The following is a 25,445-nucleotide window of genomic DNA, read 5'->3' on the forward strand; positions in this document are numbered from 1 at the left end:
CTCTATAAAAAAACATAAATATATAGACACCAATTCGATAATAAGCTATCTTATTAAATTATTCCGTGATATTTTCTGCCTTCCATATACAGAACTGTTGTTCTAAATACGTTTGAGTTGCTACTCTTTTTGTATAATTAATTCAGATTTTAGTTTTGTTTTTAAACAATTTTGTCATTCGAGAAGCAGCAATGGTTGCTTAAACAAAACAGCAATTACATTACAGAAAACATGTTTCATTGGAAAAAAAGAAGGAAAATAAATAAACAAGAGACTTTATGCAAAACCGCTGCATCTAGGCCTGTCACGATGAGAAATTGTTCCAGAAATTACTGCAATCAATTATAAAACTGTTGTTTTGAGACCATTTTCAACTAATAAATTAATAATAATAGTGGTTTATAAGTGCAATTATGCCCACTCAAACATAATTCTGATTTCTGAATGCTGGAATTGAAAAATATTTTTAAAAATCCAAAATAAAAAAACAATAATTAAAATGGATTAAGAAGTCTTTGTAACCAAAATTCAAAACATACTAATCGTTCAGCGTCGACAGGGATAACAGGCCCCTGTTACCCATTTGTATTGGGTGTCAAATGTCTGCAGCGTTTTTCAACAATATTCAAGAGCAGCATCTCTTTAATGATTGTTGTCTAACTGGAAGTTATCAATCTTATTTGAATTTATTATGCAATGAATTGATTTATTGCTTTTTGTGACAGGCCTAGCTGCATCTAGCAAACCTCTGAAAACAGTCCCTGCAGTAAAAACCTGACTAGCATTTGGCTATCGATGGAGGACATCCATCAATAAATCAAAAATCTTGTTGCATAATAAACTAAATAGATTCTTTCGCTTTCATAACTGCCTCTAAAGCTTATGGACGCAAACGGTACACAACCGGCAGCGTCACTTTGCATAATCAAACACGTTTCACCTGGATATCCTACGATCTACAATATGCCACGGCTGCTTTGTCATGAAAGCAATATGGAGTTGAAGCAAAAAGCCTCACACTTTCTATAAAACTAGGAAGACCTGCTGAAAAGAAAAAAAAAAACAAGGCTGACAAAAATATAAATATACGCTAAGCTTAAGCATAGCTGCATAAAAAGCTTTAGGTTCGTCTACATTAGCTCAGAAGCTGAGCGCCGACACACCTGGAAGACTATGAACACATAAATGGAAGATGCTGTATATATATATTTATTAAAGCTATTCTCAGTTCTTCCAGAAACTATTTTAATACATTTTAAGTTTACTTTATATATATATATATCTCATAATATTCATGACAATGATGAATGTTAGAACTTCTGAATCCAACTGTGTTTTTTCTGGTGTTATTTGAGAGAAATAAGGCAGAGTGACATCAAGTTGTTTGCTAAAAATATCCATTAGATCCCTTTTAAAAATACTTTTTCTTCTATTGCATGTTCCCCAAAACACATCATTTATTGTTAAGCAACTTTGTTTTGAAGCCTTTCCTTTTTCTTTATGTGAGTAATCACTTAAAAAAAAAAAAGACAAAACACTGCACTTTAGTGACCAATCACAGGAATGGCAGCATTTAGGAGAAAAAATATGAAAATAAGACACAAAAATTAAACTTTAAAGCAGCAGTATGTAACTTTAACAAAATATAGTTTTTTCTATATTTGTTGCTCAGCAAATGTTAACTAGTGCTAAAGCTAGTTAGCACAGCTACCAATAATGGGGGATAAACGTTTTTTTCTGTAATGGTAAGTTGTTTCTCCATGGTTGGCATGTTTAGCTGTGCGCTCACAGGGTTGATTGACAGCGCTAAGACTCTCCTCCTGACTCTGATTGGTTGTTTGTGGTTGGGAAATGATGATAGATTTACATACTGCAGCTTTAAATGGTAAATCAGATGCCTGATGCCTCACTTTCAGCAAGAGGAGAAAGAAATGAAGGAAAATTTAGTTTTTGTTTTTTTTCCCATGAAGAAACTCCAGTGGGGGTTGTGGAAAGCCCTTCGTTCACGTGAAACAGTGTGTGACTGGACTGCAGTTTCAGGAAAAAAAAACAAAAAAAAAAAACCCTGACCAGGCCTGGCTCAGCTGCAGCGAACTTTAGCCAAGAAATACGCCACGCTGAGGAAGATCCACACCACCAGTAGGTTGGGGCTGAGCGCCAACAGTGGCAGGGAGTACATGAGGCTGGGGTCCAGCCGCAGGTCGCGCACTGGCAGCAAGCCACTCAGGTTCTTCTGGATCACAGCTTCTCTCGTCCCAACGCTGCACGGTGTAGGGGGAAGAAGAACAGGAAGGAGGTGGAGCCGCAAAAGAGGAGGAAGAGAGCGATGGATGAGGAGGAAGGGATATAAACAGATGGCACGCAGATATGCCAGCGGAGAGATGGCAAATTAATAAGTGGGATGTGAGAACAAAGGAAAAAAATGTGTTGACAGAAAGCAGCTCCCACAAGGCGACACCAAAACAATAACATCGATAAACAAAACACAATCCGGCGAAAATAAGGCAGTTACACGACAAGAACCATGAGACGGGAAGCAGAGGAAGAAAAGAGAGGAGAGAAAAAAAAGAGAAATTAGGAAAGATGTTCTTTAAAGAAAGGAAAGAAGAAACAGCAAAATGGTTCACCATGTTTATCTTCTCTTTAGACATGGATGGAGATGGAAGAGGAGGGAGAAGCGCAAAGCTCGGGGCATGCAAACATTACGGGGTATGGGGCAATTTGTTGCTGTCAAACATGCGCCCGGGGTCAAATCAAATCTGAGTTCATGCTGGCCGGCTGGGGAGGAGGAGGAGAGGAACACGTGCAGACATGAGGAGGAGAAGGAGAAAGATGGAGAGACTTTAAACAGAGTGGTGCGAGCGTCTCTGGGGTTTGTACCAAACAGAGACATTTGCAGCACAACCAGGCAAGACAAGCTGGGAATCGCATTTGCTGTGGATCAATATCAGTATCAATAACGACCAGCAGCAGCAGCAGCAGCAGCAGCAGCAGCTCAGTCGCTCTGTCTCCTGTCTCAGATCAGCATCGTATTTCTGCAAGCGGGGGGAAAAAAGCTCAGCTTGTTTCTTTTTTTTTCCTCTCCCTTTGTCGGAGGTAAACAGGACCGCTTTCACACTTACAATTTTTTGTATATTTTATTTTTTTGTATCTTATGATTGAACTCATTTTCATTTTCCTGAGTTTCAAATCGTATTTGTATACAGATCCATTTGATAAATTAGAATACATTTGAAAAGTCCATTTATTATAGGAAACTTATCACTAAGTGATTTTTATACATTATATAGAAAGTTTTGAAAGCCTTTATTTCTCTTAATTATAATAATTTCCATTTACAGCTGATGATAACTTGCCATTTAAATTGGAATATTACATCAGACCAATAAAAAACTATTTTCAGAAATGGTTAAAAATGTGTTATACTTGCATAAAGGTTATTTTCAAAATGTACTTTCAATCCGACACACAAGACTTCGATGTATTTTCTAATTTATTCAACATGTCTGTACATAAAGCTTGTAAATCCATTACCCTGACTTTGTTTTATTGGGGTTACATTCTAAAATATAAAAAAAATTACTCAAATTCTTTTGGAAATGTGCAGTAGTAATAGATTTTTCATATGTTTTCCACTAAGCTACCTTGGAGAATTGTTTTTGCTTCAGGTAGAAGAAAAAACTAATTTAAATTAATTACCACTATTACACATTCCTACTGAGTTTGGAGAGACTTTATTGATGCTTTAGAATGTAACTGCTATGATTCAACAACTTGTAAAATTGGCTAATTTCACAAATTTTAACTGAGTTTAGTCTGAAAATTTTCCCAAGTCATCAACATACAAGAATAGCAATGGGCCTGGTTCCACTAGGGGGCTCCACAGGTTGTTCTGGGAGATTAGCTTTAAGCTAACTAAAATGCTTGTAATTTTTATTGGTTATTTTGTACATTAGCGGCTAATTAACAAAATACTAGCTCTTGTTTATTGCACAGTATGGTTAATTCTGGTGTTATATACTGTAAGGTGCTCAAGAAACAAAATACATGCTTTGTAATTTACACAATTTGAATCTTGTATAACTGGTTCAACTGGCCTGGCCGTGTAATTCACCAGACAGTAAAGAACAACTAGCTTATGTTCTTTGTAATCCGTTATTCTTACACACTTCTGTGGAGTTTGGAGAAATTTTACAGTTGCTTTCGAGAAATGAGTTAAATGTGTTTGCAAATAAAATCAGTTTTAGTTGTTGTGCACCTCAAATGTCCAACGAAAAGTAACAGTAAAAGTATACTTTAGCAACATCTTGCTTCTATGATTTAATTTCAATCTGTGTAATCTAGTTGGCCCTCATTCCTGCAGTCAATACAAACCTAAAACAAAGTACAGTTCACTAGTCATTACTGGTAGCCGATGGACAAAAGGATGACAAAGGAAAAAATGATGATGATTGTGGCAAAAACAATAAATCTGCCAGTTAGAAACAAAGTTTACACATTTTTGTCTGAGATTTGTTTTGTTTTGTTTTTTCTATTAAATAAGGACAAATCAGATTCCAGCTTAGAGTTCAAGTGATACTGGAATTACGGCCCAACAGAACAGGTTGATTCTCCTACCTGCGCATGCAGTCGAGTGCCTGCGTGAAGACCTGCGGCGCCATGCCGTGTTCATGCTGCAGGATCAGGCACTGCTCCAGAGTGACCGACATTCCCGTCCGGTCTTTGGCGCTCTTGCAGCTGGTGAAACGGACACCGTTCAGTCGGCGGCAGATCTAAAGCAGAAAAGCGAAGAGGTTTGAGTATCAACAGGCACATTCCTCCTTCCTTTTGCAGTAAGAGGTTTTTCATCACCTCGGCCGCCTGCCAGAGGATGTCCACGTTCTTGTTCTTCCTGGCATTGACGTTCTGGCCCAGAAACCTCAGCAGCTCAGGGAGGCAAGTTTGGGAACGGGACCTGGGAAGGCCTGGGTGGAGAAAAGGAGGGTTGTAGGAGTTTTAACTCTTTCGTTTCTCATATTCTGAGACGATACAGGAGAAGGAGAAGAAGAAGGAGAAGAAGAAGAAGAAGAAGCAGAAGCTTTTCCGAACTCACAGTCCTCAGGAAGAACTTCTTTGAACTGTTCATAGTACGAGTTCAGCCTGGAGAGACTCTCCACGTTGATGATTTCCTGCAAGGATGTGTCACCAAACCTGAGCGGCACAAACACAAACTCAGGTTTCTTCCCCCCCCCTTCATTTCAATGCCTCTGGAGCACAAAATGTGAGTTTGTCTCACTTCTCGGCCAGCGTCTGCTGCTCGTTGATGCCCACGTTAAAGTGCACCGGCTGGACCCTCAGCAACATTCCGCTCTGGATCTCCCGCGGCAACGCGTCGAACATGCTGCCCGGCAGCGGGATGCGGACGTTGAAGCCATCTCTGTTGCCCGTGATGATTGGCAGCATGTCAGGGGCGGAGCTGCCGGTTGCCTGGGTGACCTGAGTCAAAATTAAAAAAAAAAATTATCTTCTCGTTTGATTTAGATTATTTGCATGCAAATTACACTGTAAAAATGCACAAATTTGTCAAGTATTTTTATATAGTTTCTAATGCAAATATCTTGAAATAAGACAAAACTAATGTACAAGTAACTTTTCAGCAAAATATACAAGCTTGTTTTAAGTAAATAATTCTTGAATTTAGATATAAAAAGTACTAGAACTGCTGCATTTCTTTTTTTAGAATTGTTGAAAAATTATTTACTTAGCTTATATATCTTGCTGAAAAGTTACTTTAAATGTTTTTTTTGCCCAAATTAAAATGTACTAAAATATATTAACTAGAAACTTCTTGGGTTTTTTGCTGTGCAAATATTATGTAGTATTATTTTTACCTTAAAGGTGACGTTCCGCAGATCCATGACGCCGACGCTCATGTCCTCCAACATGGCAACCTCCTCTCCTAGACGCACAAGGAGATGCTCGGTGAAGTAAATCCAGCTAAAAAAAAGTCATGAGTAAAACCTGATAGAGTCTGGTTCGTACCGTAGGTGCTGAGCAGGGACTCGTACTGAGCCAGCAGGCCGATTGTGTAGAGCTGCCGCAGGAAACCGTTGTCTCGAAGACAGTTCCTCAGTTTGATGATGAAGCCACAGATCAGGGCAGTGAGCTGCAAGGAACATAGGACAGACATCAGAACACGAGGAAAAAAAAGGTTTTTCAGTAGTCTCTCTTGAGTCATGTTCCGCATGCTGACCGTCTGGCAGAAGACGACATCCCGGCGATACTGCAGCGACACGTCCATGGCGATGGTGGGGGCGCTGTCCTGCATTAGCAGGAACACCATGGACTTCTTGGCCTTGTCGGTCATCATGGCGACGCACTCGGTGAGCGTGGTGAGGAGCGGGTACAGAGCCTCGCTCCACTCACCTAGGAGCAAAGATGGAACGGAGTCAAGAATAAAATCCAGAGGTTTTCGGCTGGAAGACTGAAACTGAAATGAATCTTAAATAGACTGCTAAGAGATGGAAACGGACTGGACAGAGAGACGGCAAGGAAAGCAGAAGCGCCGACAGAGGCCAAGTTACACAGTGTGTCTTTTTCACTTTTCAAATGACAGAACAAGTTATGGGAAGTGACTATTAAAAAACAAACCTACATTAATTCAGAGTTAGAGGCAGCAGCTCTTACCTGGGTACGCCTCCTCTGCACTTGGGCTTCCATCTGGAAGAAGGGGTGAAGGTGCAACATGCATGATTAGGAGACACACATAGAAAACACTGCAGACCAGGGTCAAACATCTAACAATAAAAATTCAACTATGCAGCTTCTTCTGCCTGAATACGATTAGATATCTCAAGCAAAGGCTTCCACTTTATTTCCACATTGGTTTAAAGGGGTAATTGGAGCAGATGTTTGACCATGGTCCAGAACATTTAAATTACTGACTGAAACACTGTAGACAACAACAAAGGTTAAACAACGAGACTCGATCAAATAGAAGAACATCATCCAGACGAGGAGGTGAGAGACGTTCGGTTTCAGTCTGAGGTTTACATACACTCATGTCATGTTAGTTTGTCTTTGAATGTTCAGATGCTTGAAACAAAAATAGGGTCGACGATTTTTAACTACCAGTGGTGACCCTAAGGGAGGTTAAAGGGGGCCTTGGTTTCTGGATGGTGAGTCAACAAAACACAGCAGAGTACTCTGAGTGGATGTAAACGTCTGACTGAGACCTCTATGCGGTTCTGTGGAAAAAAAAACGGAGCAACAAAGCAGAAGAAACAGAAACGTACAGTATTCCTGTTCGGGGCTGGGGGGTCGTGCAGATGAGGAGAGGGCAGGCGAAGAAGAAGAGTATGGTGGTGCTGATGAAGATGGTGGTTCTGATGATAATGAGTCCTGTGATAAACTTCCTGGGTTGATCCAGAAAGCCCGTCGTTTTTCCTCACCTTTTCGTAGTCACATACACAAGAGTAAATTTACACCAACATCTGAGCGATTCCTGTGTTTGTTTTTTTTTTCTTATAAAGTATGATGGTGAAAACTGATTCCAGCTGAGCAGATTAAGCAGAAATGTTAGAGCTAAAACTTAAATGGTGAACAGGAGCACCTTTTTTACTGTCGCCACCCTGCAGATCATGCTGGGTACTGTCCAGACTACTGCTACTTGGTCTCCTCTCTTTCTGCAACATCTTATCCACTCGCTGGATGATGCAGTCCAGAGACTTGTCCACATTGACCCAAACCTTCTCCTGGGCAGAAGACAAAAGCTTTTAAGTCAAAATATGGCGGATGTGAAGAGAAAACCAAAAAGAGCTGATAGTAATAACGAGAAAACGTTGAGGAATGTTGTTAAGACCTACCCACTCCTCTTCGTGCCAGTCCACATGCAGCGAAGATCGACTGTTGCAGCCGCTCCACTTGGCCAGCAAAGTGTCCTGATCGTTGCGGAGGACCACTTGTTCTGGTTCGGTGGTAGGCGATGCTTTGGAGGCAATGTATTCGGGCCGCGCCGCATTCAAAGCCTGGATGGCCGAAGCCAGCAGTTTGCAGTCGCACACAGTCACGAGCTGACGAGTCTGACATCATCCGATGAGAAAATATCGCTTTTAGTTTGTGGAATAAATGGAGGCAAACTCCTGAATCAAACTGCCCTGTGGTACCTTATCCGTCAGGATAGCCAGCGTCCTCTCCAGCCCACTAGCCGATCGGTCTTTGGCGGCTCGGGAAAGCCTCTCAGCGTAGTAGTTGACCTGAGTTTTGAGCGTGTTGACGTGGGCGATGATCTCTTTGGCTCGGACGATGTCCTGGGGTATGTAGACGATGGACTGTGAGCTGGAGAGAGCGCTGCTGCCGGGGAGAAAAGATCGTTACCAAACCATACGCTGACGACACTCTGCTCTACATTTCTAAAGAAAAGACGTCAGCTCCTGATTTTAAGAAGATCTGTTTCCAGAACAGGAGAGAGGGATGCCACTGACTTGTCAAACAAGACTTTATAGAATGATATAGCTTTTACATGCACATGCCTGCTGTAGATGGTGCCTTAACATGTTCTGAGAAGAGGGAAATACCGCTGACATTTCAACTTGAGAATTAGTTCTAAAAATGATCTTTTCCAAGTAACTTTTATTAGAAACTTGAACAAACAGCCGACTTACAACGTTGCGAACTGACATTTTCAGTCAATTTGATAAAGTGACGCCGTTTTATGTGATTTCTGGGTTTGACAACTTAAAAACATTAACAGTTTGTGTGGTGGCACAAGGCGGTGTTATTTGAAAATTGCAGTTCATAGCCTGTTAAATGAAGTAAATTAAGCACCGACCTTGTCATGACCAGCTGAACCATGCGTCTTAAAACCTTCAACAACTCAGTATCAAACCGATGTATATTTCTGCAATAACGCTGATTGGTCGTCCTTTGATCTTACCTTTCTGAATCTGATTTTGATCACAAATAAGAAAATCTACAGCAGTGGTAACTACCATTTGAAAAAATTACCTCCAGTACATCCAACTATAGCATTAGGAAGACTGCTTGTGTCCTAGCTTTAACCTTCATAATTACTATTCTGTAGCTTAGAAAATGCACCTATAATAGCTCATTTTTTTGTCCTCCTCAGACATTGTAACAGAGGAACTTTCTCTTTCCACAGACTTTTGATAATTTGTGTCAAGAAAATTATGCTTGCTATGTGCATGGCACACTTCGCAAACGGGACGAGAAGAAAGAAATTTAATGCGCAGTAGCGCTTTGTAAACATGCCTCGCAGCGCTGGAGCACAGCCAGATGCACTCTGTCACATTTACTTCAAAACCACCCAGGAGGCATGGACTTCTAATGAATGATTAAACTGGCTTCTCTTTTGCTTTTCAAAATAAGAGCAAAATATAAACATATCGGTGGAGATTGTAAATTCTCGGAAAGGATGTCTAAAGACACGTCAAAGTTGTGCGAGTTCAGTTTGACCTGTTGAAACTCACGTTTTAAGACAAATAGTTCAGTTTCTTTATTGCTTTCATGTTTTTTTGTAAACAAGCCATAACCTGGAATTTTCCATTGTAGCAGTGAGATACAAACTGTGAAATGAAAACAAGCAAAATTAAGGCAGCAACTCACCATCCCTCCTCACAAACGCTGATAAAAAAAAACAGTAACAGAAACAAAGTAAGAAGAATGCCAATAAATTATTACAAAGAAACAGTGCATTGAATGTAAAAATCAAAGCAGGTCAATGATTTGCTGATTGGAAGGATCTGAAATAAAAACTGAAGTATGAATGGAGTAAAAAAAAAAAAAAAAAGAAAAATTAACACAAGGTAAAAAAAACAAAAAAAAACTTATGTGGATTTTGCCTGTATGAAGTCTGTGTTACATTCACGTTAACTTACTGTTTCTTGGCCTCCTCAAACTTCTGGATGAGCTTCCTGAGGCCACCACTTTTAAATCCCTGGCAATGAGCAGCAGGAGCGCCGATTGTTATGACATCGTAGGTGTGCTCTGCGATGAAACAGATGACCGATTATAGAGGGAAGGACAGCACACCAAAGAATAAATGTTTTCAAGAACAGATGTTTTACTGAAGCCCAGCTCGTCCTGCACCCTCATCCTCTGCACATGGAGGTTGGTTGGCATGAATTCCAACTTTCTGTCTGCTTTCAGGTTGCTAGCTTTGAAGGAGGGACCTGATGCCAAGAGCACATGAAGGAGAAAGCTTAATGTTTTTACTTGTTGACCAACGTTTGGAGAGCCGCGAAGACACTGACCTCTGTAGCTGTTGAGGTCAGACAGCGTTTCCTGATATGTGAGTGTTATGGACTGGTACTGAGACACGATCTGCCGTCGCAAAGTCTCCCAGCAGGGTGATAACTCTCCCAGTTCCTCCAGCTCACACACCCTGCAGAGATATTTAAGGTGAATGAATGAATGAATAAATAAATAAATGAATAAATAAGAGACTCAATAGAAATTACGTGAAAGTGCATATTTCATCATATTTTGGTGCTGGAGAATATACATGGTGGCGCCTTATTTTTGCAACATTTAATGTTGCAGTAGTATCCCAGAACTGATTCAACTCCCCAAAATTGAAAAAATTTAAAGTTTGAAGCAAATTTATTAAATCAGTAAAAAATGCTGCATATTTCCTGCAGTTTATGCAAAGATAGGTTTCAATTTCTTAAGTTTGTGTTTGTTACGACTGTACTTCCTGATTTTAGACACTAGAAACCTCAGAACAAGAACGAAAATAAATAAAATGAAAGTCTGAGGAGCTTGAAACTGCGGATTTCTCAGGCATATGTTTAGTAGGGCTGAAATGGTTAATCGTATTAATTGTGATTAACTGATTATTGAAATAATCGTAAACTAATTTAGTAATCGATTAATCGTTAACTCGAGTATACAGACTCAAGTCAAAACTGAAAAACATACATACATTTAGCATGTAAGATAAAAAAAATCCTTTGTCTGCAAATATGAACCTTCTCAAGTCAATACGTCAGCTGTGTGCTATATTGATGTTAAGTCATGCAGAATGGGTTGAGCTTTTCATGTTTTTTAGCTGCAGATGCATCCTTTACTACAAATGATTAAGAGTTCGCTAAAGGAATGCTGTGTTATTGCATTTTAGGCAATAATGTTTCAATTAAAAATGTATATGTATCTTTTCATGTGTTTCTAGTATTGTATTAAAAAGGCTTAAATGAAAAGTCTAAAGAAAATGCCACTTTTTAAAAAATCTGATTAATCATCAGAATAATCAATAACTAAACTAATGGCTCGTCGCAGCGCTGGCGTTCAGTACTTGGTGAAGTCCTCCTCCAGCAGCAGCTTGACAAACTGCCGAGGAATGTTGAGGGACAGGACGCTCTCTGCCATCTGCTCCAGGACGCGCAGGTGCTTTCCGTCAGTGGTTGGGAAGCGGTACATCCTGGACATGGTTCCTCCAAACACTGTTTCACATGCACATCGTAATGCAGTTTAACAGGTTTTGCAAGTGTGTCAGCACCTATTCTTATTGCACAATAATTCTTACTAAATCAGTGCATGTAACTACAACACTAAGGAGCTTCCATTCCCTCACCTAGCAGCTCTCTGTGACTTGGTTACCTTGTTTCCTGTAGGTACTCTGTGCTCCTGGCCTAGCTTTTCCCTCACGCCGATGTGGTGTCTTATGCTTAAATCTGTCTGTGAAGTCAGTGAAGTCTCACCTGAGCGCAGTAGGCTGTCTTTAGACAGCGAGGCGTATTTAATTCGGGCTCCCATCGACTCAGTGAGGCTCTCATCAACGGGAAGAACCGTCTGCAGGCAAAACAAACACAAACTGAGTGCAAATTTGACCTGCTTTACACTGAATCAAGACAGAAATTTGACACTGGGTCTTTCTCATAGGCAGAGAGCAGTAATGTGCTGTCAGTGATGCAAAATATGTCAACATGAGTCACAAGGCGATTTGGAGATAGACTGGCAAGGAATGACGCAATAACTGTAACCGCATTCAGGTTCAGTTCTGCTGGTTGCTGGGAGACCAAAGGAAGCCATTTTTCCTCCAGGCTGCAATTTAAATGCAAATTGTACCCTATGTATATTATACTATATATATATATATATGTATATATATATATGTATATGTATGTATGTCTTACCATAGTGTGTAAGGAGAAAAAAATGACAACAAAAAGCTGATTATTTTGTTCCTTACTCGACCATTGATGCTCTCTGGCAGATTTCTAACAGACATCCTATGATCAGCCCTGTCCTCCATCTGCCACGCCGCGATGGTGACCTTCCCAACACGTTGGTTCTCTGCCGATCTGTCCATCCAAAAAGAAGGTTAGGTTATTTTACAGGAAAACAAACTTCTATCAAAACTGCTGAACAAATGACTGAAAATATCTTAGATGCTATGCATCTTCTACAGGATTTTAATTTCATGTGTAGGTGGTTTACCGCAGTTCAAGCTCTAATCTGTGGCCTTTCTCCTGCAGAAGTTCCTTCACAGCAAAAAGTGCAACCCCCAACATGTACATCTGAACATAAAGAGAGAGACAACAGCTCAGATTTATGTTTGGTTTTCTTAAGGTGCCACAGGTACATGACAGAAGACTCGTACCGTCCCCTGCGAGCGGTCCTTTACGTCGTACACGGCCAGCTTGACCTGCGTCTGGGGGTTGATGTTACAGTCCTGGAAAAAGGCGATGCTACTGAGGAACATGGGGTTACTGGTGCCCTGAGGGGAAACCAAGAGGACTTGTTACACAATGCTTTACAAAAAGCAATTTTTTGTTCAGCTTAGGACTCTTGACAAGCTGATTTTAATCACTAATGGTACATATTCTTAAGGCAGTATCCTCGTAAGTCCCTTCTCCATTGTCAAGTCTCACTCCATCTGGTTAATATCTGGTTTGGTTTTACCCAAGTTGGGTGGGTCTCCTGACTATGAGCAGGAACGTGGGCGGATACTCCAATGATGTCATTTTGCGTTTGTATATTTGTTTGTTGAGAGTTAACCCTGTCCAGCTGACGCTCTCTGCGCTGTTCTTCTACAGCTGATAAAAAGACTGAGATCTAAAGGTTTGACCATGTTGGAGACGGTGACATCCAACCTGGAACTCACCATCACGCCAACTACTACAGTCTTGTCACAGATTCTACAGGCCAATCAACTCGTTTGCACGCAAAACTCTGCGTCTGGCTTGTACCAGAGGTATTGTGATGACAGCTTTGCCGGAGTAAACGTTATATAGGATTGGTCCTATTCTTTTATAGATCCTGAAATGTAAGATGCTCATTTATTTCAGAGAATGACAGGAAGTCTGAAACACTGCATGGAGAAAACAGCTCCAATAGTTAGCTTTGTCTACACCTTAACATATTTTTCTACTCTCTCAAAAAGAAAAAAACAAACAGAGAAATTCTAACAAACCTGGTCAAACAGGGTCTGATTTTATCAGATGATTGGCTGGTGTAAAACACTAGAACTACATAACAATAGTTCGCTGTGACGTGCATTTTATTTTAATGCATGGATAATGATATACATCTTTTGACTGCATTACCTAAATCCAGCAGTTGAACGCTTAAAATATTAAAAATGAAACAACACAATCTAAATAAGCTGTCTAATTCAGATTACTTTGATATTAAATATCAAAATATTTAATTTTGATGGGACAAAATTAAATGTATGGATTTATTTAAGTCGACCAAAATCACAACCTCAAGGTTCTCCGTTGCAGAGTGTGGCTACAAACAAAATCATCAGTCGACCACGTTTGCACGTTCGTGTTTGTAGTGAGGAACAGACTAAATCCAGATATTAACCAGTTAGAGTGAGACGTGGTGATGGAGAAGCAGCTATAATCAGTTCCTCTGGACGGGACTGACCTCTATGACTTCGGTCTGGGCGTGTTTGGTCCAGAAGGCCTGTGGTGGGGTTGTGCAGCTCACTGCTACAAAGCTGTTTGGTTTTCGCTCCAAAGAGGGAGTGGCCAGCTCCGTGCAAGCTGGAATACACCGACAACACTTCTACAGTCACCAAGGCACAAACCGAGAGGTATTTAAGTAGTTCCTAGAAGACTGTGATAACGCTCACCGACACTGAACTCCAAAACAGGCTCGTCTGGATCCCCACTATTTCCTGGAAAATAGGAACACAGCGATATGTGACGAGGGTAAGCTGGAGTCAAACCTGCAACATTTAGACTCCAAGACAACCAATCCACAGAAGGTTTCCATAAATCCTTTGACTCCTCACCTGCGAGCGCCAGGCCAATCATCTCGCTGGAAAGCTCGAAGGTGTTGGCTCGGTACACCGACCATGGCCTCTGTGGTCGTTCTTTCCGCTCTCTGCCACCGGCCATGTCGGTCCAGCAAAAGTGGGCGACGGGACGGCGGGAGCCCCAAACACACACCCTTATGAGTGCGGAAGTCCACTCCCATGTGGCGAGGCCCTGTGAAGATCCACGGTTGATCCGCTGAATGCCTCACCACCTCTAATGGAACCCAGAGAGAGAAAAACAATCAGTTTTGGAGTTAACTGCTGATTCATAATGATATAACCATATATATTTGTTTACGTTTTCTGTAATTAATGTGTAAAAATGTGAGGCTCTCAATCGGACAACAGAAGCTTGGTTGAGTCTGGGTTGGCAACAGAACAATGTCTACAGAATGGCTGAAAAACAAAAATATTATGGTGTGGCAGTGGGTTAGTCAATGCCCACATTTCACTTATTTGAAATTCTTCCATAATGATGAGAAAAGCTGATAAAGTCATCCAGAAAGTGTAAACAATGCAGATAGAGAGTAATAGTTGCTGTCTCTCTCTAAACTAGTTTCATGGCCCTAATTAGTTTTTCCACCCACTGCTTACCCAATCTGTCGTACACTTGAGGGTTTTTATGAAGGAATTTCAGAACCCTAAAAAGATTTAACACAAAGACTATCACTTTTAACAGGCTTACTTTGGGGGGGAGGGGTTTCAGTGAGAACTTCTGTAAAAAAAGATAAATTTGTATTTCACAAGGCTTTTTTTGTCCATCCAGCACTAAATGCTCTACTCAACTTGTTTCTCATATTCCGTGTTTACATCCTTGTCGCCGTCTTTGCTTTTGGGGAAAGTTGGAAATTCTGAACTCCCTTTTGGGAATGAGGACGTCTCACTCTCACTGTGCCGTCTTCACTGCTTCTGTCCCACTTTAATAAAAGAGCAATTAGCCTATTTGGATGAAAGCTGTGAACACAGGGGACAGTAGGCGGCTCCAATGGAGAGATTCACTGGTCTACTTTAACATTGCACACAGAAAGAGAGACAAATTCAATTAAATCTACAGCCCAAACATTAATGATTCAGGTTTAAGTTAATATTAAAAATAAAATATATTAAATCAGCTTTCTGATACAAATGAGAAGTTCAACTTTCTGAAAAAGTTTCAAAGCGCTGATATACATATCTGATATCTGATAAACGTAGTCCGTACTGATTCAAAACAGAAGGTGGGTCTGGCCTACTTCCTGGCGTATGGGGTCCAGCACTCAAAGTGTCCCACTTTATGAACGACCCACATGTGTCAAACATCTGGAGCAGCTGGTGTCCTTCATGGACCAAAGCAAGTCAATCTGATTTCCATCCGAATTTGAATAGCGTTTGCATGAGATGTTTCACACGTTCTAGCACATAAACTGTGACGATCTGACAATCTACTGTTTACAAAACAAACAACAGTTTGTTGACTTGATTTAGAGGAAGCTGAATCAATCCGTTTTCAGGATTAAGTTGCCTGACCTGAAAACGGAGTGCAAACCTGCTCGAATTTTCACGTTTTGACATGCTAAAACCACAAAAAACTTCCAAGTATGTTATTGGGTTGTCGGGTTGTAAGTAAACAAATATTAATTTTCAGTATTTTTTACAAAGAAAAACTTGAAAAGTGGCATCCACGATCCATCCATCCATCCATTTTCTGTACACCCTTGTCCCTAGTGGGGTCGGGAGGGGTGTTGGTGCCCATCTCCAGCTAACGTTCCGGGCGAGAGGCGGGGTCACCCTGGACAGGTCGCCAGTCTGTCGCAGCATGCATTACTACTCCTGAAGAAAAGCAATAATTGAGCATGAAACTGCAAATGTCACTTCTTATAGTTTTCATTTAACAACTGGTTTGTCCAATTTTCCATAACGACCATATTTATGGAATGAACTGCAAAGAATTCAATGGTGTGAATGATTGAAATTCAGTAAAATAGACTTATTTTATCATACGAAAACTGTCTGAACTGATTTTTGTTGTCATTACATTTGTTGACAAAACTTGATTACGTTTCAGTTGAAACACAACTGAAGCACTGATGACCAGATGAGTGAGATCTACAGTCTGGAAGTGTTTTAGCTGGCACTGGCAGTTTTATTTCCCTGAAGTGGAACTGTGATCATGGATCAGAGGGACTGTTGGAATAAAAGCAGACGTAGCTGGAGAGTTTCCGAGGTCCTGCACTCTATCGAAAGTGTTTACAATTTAAAGAGAACAATGTGGGTAATGCTGGCAGAGGACAGGACATTAGTGTGCTTGTGTGTTACTGCAGAGATAGCTTGGCGATAAAGATAAACGCAAAAAAAAAAAAAAGCTAGAAAGGTAGCTAGCTAGCCAGGGAAACTCAGCAGAACACGATGAAGATGTTTTGAGGATGCGAAGATGCCCCGAAGCCTGATTTTTCTTTAAAGACAGAAAAATTGATTGAAACTCTTCATCTTTGCCAGCACTGATGCATTTGTACTCCTTTGTTTTAAAAACCTGTGAGAATTTTCCAGTCTCTCGTCCAGCTGAAGTCACTTTTTTTCCATTTGCAATGCCAAAAAACGTCTTGAGGGGCTTATTCGTCTCCCATTTTCGTCATCACATCATCCTAATCTATGTTTCTTCATAAATACCAACTCTATTCATTATTGCCTCTCCTCTGTATCTACAGACAGTCAAACATCTTTCTATGTTGATGTAAGGAAGGGATTAACTGCTACAGAGCAAGGATGAAGAATAGAAATGTTTATTGGTCATATCTGTAGATGACAGTCATTTACCAGTTTGAAATGTAGTCATACAAAAAATTTATGGTGTTGCTACAAGGAATGAGGAAAAGCAACCGTATAAGGCAGCTCCAAACTTAGCCAGCATGAGATCCAAGAGTGTGTACGTCTGTGAGTCACATAAACTGGGGCACACACTCACACACACTTTGTATAAACCTTAGAGAAGGCTTGTCAGAGCTCCTGACACTTACAACCAATGTCTGGGGTGTGTTGTGTGGATTTTGTTCTGGTAGGACCTGGTGGAACCAAGAGCAACACAAACTCAGGTCAACTATGATTATATTCACTTTGTCGTATTTCACTAAATACATTTCCTGTTACAAACTAAGCAGAGGTTATTCAAGTCTATCACTACTTTGCAAGAATCTGGCAGAAGACGCCAAGCTGCCACCCTCAGATTACAGGAAGTTGGTTAGGATACTTAAGATCACCCCAGCAAGCTTCAAGCCTGTCACAAACTCAGGCTTGTTCACAGCAGAGACAAAAGATGCTGACAGATCGTCTTTTTCCTGGACTGAAATTTGTAGGTGCCTGTATGAGGCACTAGTTCACTTCAATCCAAGTTGATTTTGATGGCTTTTCACATAAAAAAAAATTATTTAGTTTGATGATCTGAAAAAAGAAGTAGAAACAGAAGAAGGGGGCTTGTAATTTGCACGACACTTTTAGGAATTTGTTTAAGGATCCCAGCAGAAAGAAGCGCCAGGCTTGTCCTTGCACTGATTTGTATAAAAGAGCAACAGCCTCTGTGAGTGTTTACAGCTTCTGTCTTTGGTTTTAAACCTCAGGCACAAAAGCCAGATTCAGGGACAGACAGTGCAGTTGACCATACATGGCGAAACTCACGTTTCAATGCTTCCTCTCTCCAAGCAGCCCCGCTTTTTCTCACTCAGAGGACCGAGAACGGTTTAATAGGGCCAAATTTGGGTCTTTCCTCGATGCCTGTAAAACACAGCAGACGGAAAAATGAAAATGTGAAACAAATCGCAAACAGTTCAAAAGATTTTATTTTAAAAGAAAAGGGGAAGTAGTGATGTTGACACATGCTGTTTCACTTTTAACAAGCTGCGTGCAACTAGGTCTGATTTAGTCAGACTGCAAAAGACAGGGTTCCTGCAGGTTTCACCAACTCAAAATAAAGACTTTTAAAGATGTTTTTAAGACCATAATGAATGAAATTTAAGTCCTGCATCACACAAGACTGTCACATATTGTGTAGTACTCTCTACATCCTCTTAGTGATAAAACTAGTGGTGTTAACCAATGTCATCCAGCCAATTGGTGATACATTTGCACTTATCCATGACAGACACAGAAGAGCTAGCTAGTTAATTAACAGTTAAGCTAGCTATAATTGTTGACTGTGTGCTCTGTGACTTTGTATTTTTGTGTTTTTATGATGTAAAGCACCTTCAACCGCCTTGTTGCTTAAATGTGCTATAGAAATAAACTTGACTTAGCGAGAAGGCATGTACTAGCAGCTAGTCACCGGTAGCGCAACAACCTCAAGTCACAAAATGCAATAAAGATGTTTGCACGCTACTCAACTTTTGCCTGACAGAAAAGTCCCAGGAGAAAATAAATGTTAAAAAGCTAGATTAAATTGTCCTGTCGCAACAAAATTTAAGACCTGTGATTGACGTATCTAAAGTATCTAAACATGAATTTAAGACATTTTAAGGCTTTAAATTTAGATACACAAATGTAAAACTTTCTAAGGACAATATAAAATCATCCGATAGGTTGTAGCGGGAGAAAAAGTGTTCCTTCGACAAAAGCAGACAGGAAGTGCGGATTTCTTGGAGGAATTTTATCATGAGTGAAAAGTCTCTGAAAGGTTTTTCGACTGAAGCGTTTTAGCTTAAGAACAAATCTTTATGGACCTCCCTACCTTGTACATCATCAATATTTAACATGGCAGTTGATTTTGTTTTTTCTTTCGCATTGCAACACAAACTTCTATTAATTTAAGTTTGCTAAGTAAAAGAAAAAAGGAATTCCCACAACACAATGGTGCTATAACAGATGAAAAATAAATCAAAATTAGAATAAGAACTATGACAAAATTTTACATATTCATCTATAATTACACCTGAATCAAAATTACATTTGAAAAAAAAAAAACTAAATCCTTATATAGTAAAAATGGTTAAATCTGTATTTTGTAAACTTTAAGAAAAAAACCCCTAACAACATCCGTTTTCTTGTCTGTTCCTTTACCTGACTGTTAAAATGCCTGTCAGTGTGAAACAATGACTCATCAAAATCATCCAGGACATATAAATTAGCCAATAATAGACCCCTCTAGGATTTTCACATTGTTTTTGACGCTGGTTTTCACCACAGGACTAAAGCTGAACATAAACACTGTAAAACAAGGCTTGGCTTAGTCACCATCAGGCTGCAGGACTGAACCAAAATCAGAGATGCTCCCCCAACAGCACGCATCCACCCTCAGGGATGGGCATCAGAATGAGACATGAATAATTTCTTTTTGGGGACGGAGCAGCTGTGGCCCTTTCACATGAAAATGAGCACCGGCCTCGGCCACAGACACAAAAACACACACAGTGACGTAGCGAGCATCTCCCAGAGCCTCATCCAGTTCTCTGATTTTTTTACAGTTGCTTTCACTGTAAAAAGTGAACTGTGGATTTTCTCACCATGTGCCACCAGAACAACTTTAATATATCTCAGCATTATTCTGTAGACTGAGCAAAGAGTGAGATAACAGAAGCATCGCTAACCGAATGTAGACCATTAAATAAAGCAACCATAAGTTTCCAGGTAAATTTCCAGGTTGTTTCTGTGTCTTTGTTTAACCATTGAACAAGAAGTGCATTGAGCTTCCTGCCCTTTCTTACTTCACTGGTAAGAGGACTTGACGCAACACATATTAGCCTCTCAAAGTCAGATTGTAAAACTGTCAGGGACTCAAAGTAGAAAAAAGACACACGTCCCTTCTGTTGTTTGTGGAGGAGAACATTCAGTGTTTCTGACAGCAGTCACAGAGAACATGTTTAAGGGTGTGGCCCGAGGCATTAACCTCACATACGCATCTGAAGTTTATCATTAATGGGAGGTCATTTGGTTGGCAGCCAGCAAAAATATTAAAATACAAAAGTGAATATTATGACAGAGCCCAAGGAAAATGCCATATAATCATCTTCTTTAGGCTGGGTTTTCAATATCGAGACATTTCTGAATGGAATTAAGCCGTACCAAGTTTGGTACCAATATCTAAAAGAGAGCTGGGTCTTTAATGTTTTTTTTTTTTAACATACAAAAGGTTCCAGCTGGAACCTTTGTGTTCACACGTTTCTGGTACACCTCAAACCATGATGCGCAAGCGACATCCGCAACACAAAAATGGACGACAAAGCTGCTTCTCTCGGCCCACAGAGGCACATTTTTGCTTAAAAAATAACAAGCAGATTAGATGCTGGAGAATATTATTGTTGTGTTCAAGTTTTGCTAAAAGAATTTAGAATAACAGCAAAGCTATTCGAGTCTAAAATAGTATCATCAACTTCAAATTCTCCAGGTAGGACCTACTAATGAGCTAAAATGAAAATGAGCCCCAACATAAGACCGGATTAAATATGAACTGCCTGATCATCACCTGTAAGATCCTCAGTCACTGCTGATCATATGGGATCAAACACAACTTGTCAGTACAGAGGAAATAATGATAAACCCAATGACTACAGGGTCCATCTATTGTTCTGATATGAAATATTCCGAGAATTTTCTCTTTGTAAGATCGGCAGCCATCTTTAAAGTTTTGCACATATGCAGAAACTTTATTGTGTTGAGTAGATTGAAAATTACCTCATAACCTTTCCTAGATTGACAGGCAGCAACAATTGCTTCACAAGTCCAACGGAACATTGTGTTTGTATTGTGAGACTTCACTTAAGAGAGTAGAACTCAGAGCAGAACCTCCTTGAAAGCAGAAGTGAGCCAAGAGGGTCAAACTTACAAGACTCTTTGAAAGGACACCACACCAACTTCTTGCAGTGTCAGAAAAACAAGCAGTGGACGCACAAACAACAACAAAAAAAAGCTTTCAGATCCTAAAGAATGCATCGTCTATCCCCGTCTGTGCTTCCGTTTTGAGTCTGGTCACCATATGTATCACGTCTTTCCCAACAAGGCTGCATTGGTCTATTAGCAAACAGTGTGACGATGCATTTCCCCTCACATCTTCCTAACATTGCAGCACAAATCTGCAGCCAATGTACCCATGACATCAGCTTTCCAGTGCAGAACGGTCTGCAGCCTCGGGGTGTAAACAAACTCACGCTGCAGATGCTGTCACGAGGCGGCAGCCACAAGTGCACAGGCACTCATCCATTTCCTTTGCTGCACTTTTAATACTCACTCTGACTGCTTGATCCAGTTAACACTTTGTCGACTACAGCGGATGTCCCACATTTGGCGCCGTGACCAGATCAACAAGAAGTGCAAAGTGCAAAGAACAGAAATGACTGGAAAACACGGTTACCCACTTATCATTTCTGATATTTATGTGGATTAGAGGAGCAAGAGATATGTAGGGGACGGTTTTGGGCAATGGAGGTGTTCCAAACTGCAAACAAAGTTCAAGCCATGAACTGCAGACCGTACAACATGAACGACACTGTCCACACTGGAAAAAAGGTTTCAGAAAGAACAACCAAGGAATAAGTCTGTGCTCCAACTTCACCTTCAAGCGAAGGGCTCCACTCCAGGCCATGAAACCAACTGATTTAGATGAGCTTTACAATTCATACCAGAAAGAGCGGTCACATGTCCAGACAGAATAATCTATTTGACCCTGTACGTATAATTTTTGGAACTGTATCAATTGAAGAAAATCCACCTTAACTCCACCTACACTCCTACAGCTGCTCTTTCTCACCGCCTCAAGATGCTTTTCAAGAGTGCTCACTGTGCAGGAAACCCCGTCACGCCCCACATCACTCTGCGACAGCTGTTCAACATGAAGAAGCGCAGCGAGATGGCTGCTAAACCCGAGCTGCCGGCTACACGGCGGAGCGCTGATGTGTCTTTAACCTCCCCCGGAGTTCATCAATATTAAAGAGACCGTTACGTGAGAACAGCCGGTATCGGCAGCAGACCACATAGGCTCACAAATTAGAGGCGCTGATGTTCAGGAGGTTCTGCAGCTTTAAAGTGCTCAAAAGAAGAGCAATTCATTTTAAAATAGACGTAAAGCTGCTGTGGCTTTTAGCTCTGAGTCATGTTTGAATTTTTTTGTATTTTATCTTCCACTTTGCTTTTACTGAGCTAAAGAACAAGGACATTCACATTTCAGTGTTCCTAAGATAACTGAAATCAACTCCATTTTAGTTCATGTGAAGCAAATAAAAGGCTTAATTAATCTTGTTATGTGACCTTTACACGACATGTTTGATAAAGATTTGTCTCCTCGTTAGATAAGCCGTGTTCCCCCAGCTCCCAACCATCCAGACAACCAGCGGGCTGCAGGCATGCGCTGGTAACTACCCACACATGGGGGAAGATGATGCACAGAAACAGAGGAGCGTGGATCAACAGGCTCCCTGCTCACAGCTGATTGGACAGGTTTGATGAGTCACGATGAGCACATGGCGTCGACGAAAAAAACTAAGCTTAAACAAAACAAAAAAAGCATTACAGTCCACCAGAGATGCTCAGATGCAGTCGGTGATAAATTCTCAAGATAATCTCAAGGGACTCAAGGGAGATCAATTTTAAAATTGTTAGATAGAATTTTCTGACTCTAAGTAGGTTCTAAAGTGTAGTCGCTGCGACAGAATCATTGGTTGTAGAATTATTTAGCTGTCATTTGCTCCCAAAACAAGATTCAGGTCCAATTATTATCTAAGTAAGGCCAGATCCCAAAGGGAACAACAAAATTGTCCATAAAATAAATAATCTCCAGTCACTCATCAAATCAATTTCAAAATTGCTTGTTCATTCATCTTGATTTCTTTATTTTATTTTATTTTTTTTACCAGATATGATAGTTCTTAAAAGTGGTACAAGAAAAAAAAATCTAAGGGAAAAAAATTGTTTACACATTTTTTAAAAAGATTTTATGAAGTAGGAAAAAATTCTACATTTTTGTAATTTTTTCTAACCAAGTTAAAATTAAAATCTTTTGTTTTATTTTGTCTAGAAACTTCTATATATATATATATATATATATATATATATATATATATATATATATATATATATATATATATATATATATATATATATATATATATATTAAACAGAAAATGGAGTAAAGCCTGACAACCCAAACATTTTATACTTCACTATACACCTTTTTAGTCCATACTTATCCAGACCTGGACAACAAATTCTATACTTTTCATCTAAAATACTAAGATCCCTAAAATCCCTAAAATACTAAGATTCAACCTAAACATTTTATTTTTTTTTAATGAAGCTACTGAAAAGTTGGCTTCCGTGGTGCTCTTGTTCTCAGCAGTTCGCTTCAAGTAAATCAGATTGTTAAACCCCGAAAAATGGAAAACAGAAAACACTCTGGGTGCATATATGCTCTTCGACACTGGCTCTACATTTTCGAACCACCTAAACTCATCCCAGTCGCGGTAAAAGGCCTCGTTTTGAAGCCGAGGAGTATCCTCATCTCCTGCGCACCACTGACCTTGACTCCTTCGGAGTGAAACTAAAAAGCTGCAGGACCACAGTGAGCTGTCAGGAACACATGTGTTTACATTCCCCAGCCAGTCACCATCCACACAGGGTATACTGTAGCGCGCGCACACACACACGCGCGCGTTCTAAGCAGGTTTCCATTACATCTCATTAGATGCTAAGATGCAATGCAAAAAGCATGCACTGCAATGATACAGCCGAAAAATATGACTCATTTACAAACACAGCCTTGAAGATACATTGTTTCTTAATAAAGTTACATAACTACGCAGCTCAGACATAAATCACTTAAATTCAAAAGACTTCCCCCCTAAAGAAGGTTAGTAGTCCTCTGCCATATTCAAACAAAATTCCAGCTTCTTATACAGTCATACTGCGCATATTGCTAACCCGGTGTATTATTAGATTTTAGTAGATAAGACATATATGCAGAGTTTACGCCAAAAGAATACCAATGGGCAGAAATTAACTCCTTCCGTTAAAGAACTTATCCCCAGCATTATAAGCAGTATCGTCTGTGGGTAGTTCGCTTCCCACAGACGATAAAAAACCCACCTATTCCACAACTTCAGGTTAGAAAAACATACATGTAGCAGCAACATACCAGTTTGGTTCCGTTAACTGCATAGAAAAACCGGTTAGAGCCAAGAAACACGATAGCCGTCTGAAAGTGAGTGTCCGTAAACTGCAGCAGTTTCTCTATGTCTCCTTCTGCACGTCACCCAAGCCGCAGCAGTGACTGCCTTTAGCCACGCCCCTTGTGTCAAGAACAGCCAGACGTCATTGCGTATCTTACGCAGCGCGTTCAGATTTTACTGGATAAAAATAAAAATAAAACAAAATAAAACAAAATTTGGTCTTTTTTAGGCTTATAAAAAAATACTGCCTGTTTCAGGTATTTTGATTTAGAGAAGTCTGGTTAATAATTTTGAAATACTTTAAGACAAGGGGGAAAAAGAATAAACATGACATGTTAAAATGAAAGTGCACATACTTTGTCATTATCTTGTGACATTTGGTTAACTGTTCATTATAAAAGGCTAGTTTTGTAGTAATAATTTATCTATTTTAGTATTTCAACATAGGAAAACAGTCAAACAAATGACATAAGAAAGCATCTGTAGAAACTGTTCTTTGTAAATGCACATGTATTTTGAGCAGTATTTACCCACTTTTCAGTTTTTGTTTTTTGTCACATTTAAATTTTCAGATCACCAAACAAATGCTATCAGACAAAGGAAACATGACTTCACACAATAAACTGTTTTCAAACAATGATTTTAGTTATTATGAAGGAAATCCAAATTAAAATGTTGAAAAAGTAAAACATTCAACATCTGGGAACAAAACTGCCATTTTGTAACACCAGCAATAACTCTGTACACTCCTTTAGAGGAATTTTCCATTCTTCTACATAAAATTGTTTTAATTCTAGAGTTCCCAGGGATTGAAAGTCTGTTTAAGATCATGGCATCCCATCTCATATAGATGTATGGTATAGACTTTGATTAAGATGTTTCATTTCACGAGTCATTCAGAGCTAGACTTTTTGAATAGCTTTCCTCAACCCATTCCCATCATAAATACAATTGGCCCTTGAAAACAACGTTCTATTTGGGTTACATTTGGATAAAAAATTTTATTAACATATTATATTGATATTTTAGAAGACAATGCAAAGCAAAAGAAGAAGTCTGAA

At 39.9% G+C, this 25,445-nt stretch overlaps 1 protein-coding gene across 7 annotated transcripts in view; it reads right to left on the bottom strand.

Moving 5' to 3' along the window:
- inpp4ab (inositol polyphosphate-4-phosphatase type I Ab) overlaps window positions 1-24,504 on the bottom strand; it is a 29,252-nt gene extending 4,748 nt beyond the window's left edge. Inside the window, exons 1-27 of one of the 7 annotated variants that reach the window (XM_088014685.1) lie at window positions 24,351-24,493; window positions 17,915-18,010; window positions 15,053-15,183; window positions 14,243-14,480; window positions 14,081-14,125; window positions 13,873-13,991; window positions 12,599-12,715; window positions 12,436-12,515; window positions 12,188-12,299; window positions 11,697-11,787; window positions 11,291-11,438; window positions 10,251-10,381; window positions 10,065-10,169; window positions 9,876-9,984; window positions 9,604-9,621; window positions 8,145-8,331; window positions 7,845-8,060; window positions 7,592-7,733; window positions 7,275-7,430; window positions 6,667-6,699; window positions 6,233-6,405; window positions 6,022-6,145; window positions 5,871-5,938; window positions 5,276-5,475; window positions 5,093-5,190; window positions 4,852-4,964; window positions 4,618-4,772 (exon numbers count right to left, since the gene is read on the bottom strand). In XM_088014685.1, the coding sequence (XP_087870811.1) occupies window positions 4,618-4,772; window positions 4,852-4,964; window positions 5,093-5,190; window positions 5,276-5,475; window positions 5,871-5,938; window positions 6,022-6,145; window positions 6,233-6,405; window positions 6,667-6,699; window positions 7,275-7,430; window positions 7,592-7,733; window positions 7,845-8,060; window positions 8,145-8,331; window positions 9,604-9,621; window positions 9,876-9,984; window positions 10,065-10,169; window positions 10,251-10,381; window positions 11,291-11,438; window positions 11,697-11,787; window positions 12,188-12,299; window positions 12,436-12,515; window positions 12,599-12,715; window positions 13,873-13,991; window positions 14,081-14,125; window positions 14,243-14,348 (2,846 nt within the window). In that variant the 5' untranslated portion in view covers window positions 14,349-14,480; window positions 15,053-15,183; window positions 17,915-18,010; window positions 24,351-24,493. Of the gene's footprint in view, window positions 1-1,421; window positions 2,262-4,617; window positions 4,773-4,851; window positions 4,965-5,092; window positions 5,191-5,275; window positions 5,476-5,870; window positions 5,939-6,021; window positions 6,146-6,232; window positions 6,406-6,666; window positions 6,700-7,274; window positions 7,431-7,591; window positions 7,734-7,844; window positions 8,061-8,144; window positions 8,332-9,603; window positions 9,622-9,875; window positions 9,985-10,064; window positions 10,170-10,250; window positions 10,382-11,290; window positions 11,439-11,696; window positions 11,788-12,187; window positions 12,300-12,435; window positions 12,516-12,598; window positions 12,716-13,872; window positions 13,992-14,080; window positions 14,126-14,242; window positions 14,481-15,052; window positions 15,184-17,914; window positions 18,011-24,350 lie in introns of those variants that run through there. The other 6 variants (XM_014991622.2, XM_088014687.1, XM_014991627.2 and 3 more) reach the window with 6 other exon arrangements.
- Between the last annotated feature and the right edge of the window lie 941 nt (window positions 24,505-25,445).

The sequence above is a fragment of the Poecilia mexicana genome, unplaced genomic scaffold (assembly GCF_051168715.1).
Source record: "Poecilia mexicana isolate PSO_F unplaced genomic scaffold, ASM5116871v1 scaffold_2, whole genome shotgun sequence".
NCBI classification, from domain to species: Eukaryota; Metazoa; Chordata; class Actinopteri; order Cyprinodontiformes; family Poeciliidae; genus Poecilia; species Poecilia mexicana.